General features: G+C 34.2%; 1 protein-coding gene across 1 annotated transcript in view; it reads left to right on the forward strand.

Moving 5' to 3' along the window:
* The window catches only part of LOC106870940 (granzyme B(G,H)), an 11,030-nt gene extending 10,353 nt beyond the window's left edge, over window positions 1-677 (forward strand). The window contains exon 6 of the mRNA XM_014917184.2: window positions 225-677. Coding sequence (XP_014772670.1) covers window positions 225-656 — 432 coding nt within the window. The 3' untranslated portion in view covers window positions 657-677. The remainder of the gene's footprint in view (window positions 1-224) is intronic.
* The last annotated feature ends 365 nt before the right edge of the window (window positions 678-1,042 follow it).

A 1,042-nucleotide genomic window follows, 5' to 3' on the forward strand; every position in this document is an offset into this window, starting at 1 on the left:
TGTATCCACTCCACAGCGTCCTCAGCAACAAAAGAATTTCAATTTTAATCTATTTTATCTCCCTTAAAGTGTTTTTATTCTTTTTGGCATCTCGTTTACTTAAAAGATACTATATAATTGCTTGCGACATTGCACATTTAACCGTAGATTGGTATTTTATAAATCGATGATCGATGTCAGTAAGAAAACAATATTATTTGCATTTCATTTTCTAATTTCTAAAGGGAGATTCTGGAACCCCTTTGATGTGCCGGCGACATTCGGATAATGCTTTGGTTGTAGCGGGGATTACTTCGTTTGGGTACAATGATTGCCAAAATGGTGTAGCTGTATATACCAAAGTTGCTGATTACCTTTCGTGGATCAACTATATGAGAAATTATCCGAACGAGACGCCAATTCAACCTGTAACTTGTCCCACACAACAGCAAATCAGAAACGGTGAACGTGACGAAGATCGGGACGACGATTATTATCGGGACGACGATTATTATCACAATGCAGAAGATGATGAAGATGATGCTGACGAACTGGGAGAAAAGTATGCACATTATTCTGATTATCCTTTCTATAGAATGCATTATAACCAAATAGGACACGATGTTTATAATTTCATGCACTCCTTTATCAAAGGAGCCCACATGAACAATAAATAAAGCACGTGATGCTTCAAATAATTATTTCTTCTGAGTATTTCTTCTGCCCTGAATATCTATTTCCGTGTATGATGTTTTTACTGGTTAAAATAGTTAATTAAGGCAGGTAATTATGTGTTCTGGCTTCATTATTGTTTACTGATTTTTTTTTTCTTTAGACTATAATGGACTGCAGAATATTACAGATCTTATTATTTTGTTTTTTGTTGAATAAATGGATTTTCGTTCTATTAATCTACAAACCAATTAGTCTTCGTTAATTGTGGTTCAACCAGTTTATCGCATGTTATCGATGATGATCTGAAAATTTCGCTAAAACCTTGAAAAAACACATAAAACCAAATGTTTGTTTGCATGTACGTTTGTAGATATGCACACATGTATAC

The sequence above is a fragment of the Octopus bimaculoides genome, chromosome 12, assembly GCF_001194135.2.
Source record: "Octopus bimaculoides isolate UCB-OBI-ISO-001 chromosome 12, ASM119413v2, whole genome shotgun sequence".
Classification (NCBI taxonomy): Eukaryota; Metazoa; Mollusca; class Cephalopoda; order Octopoda; family Octopodidae; genus Octopus; species Octopus bimaculoides.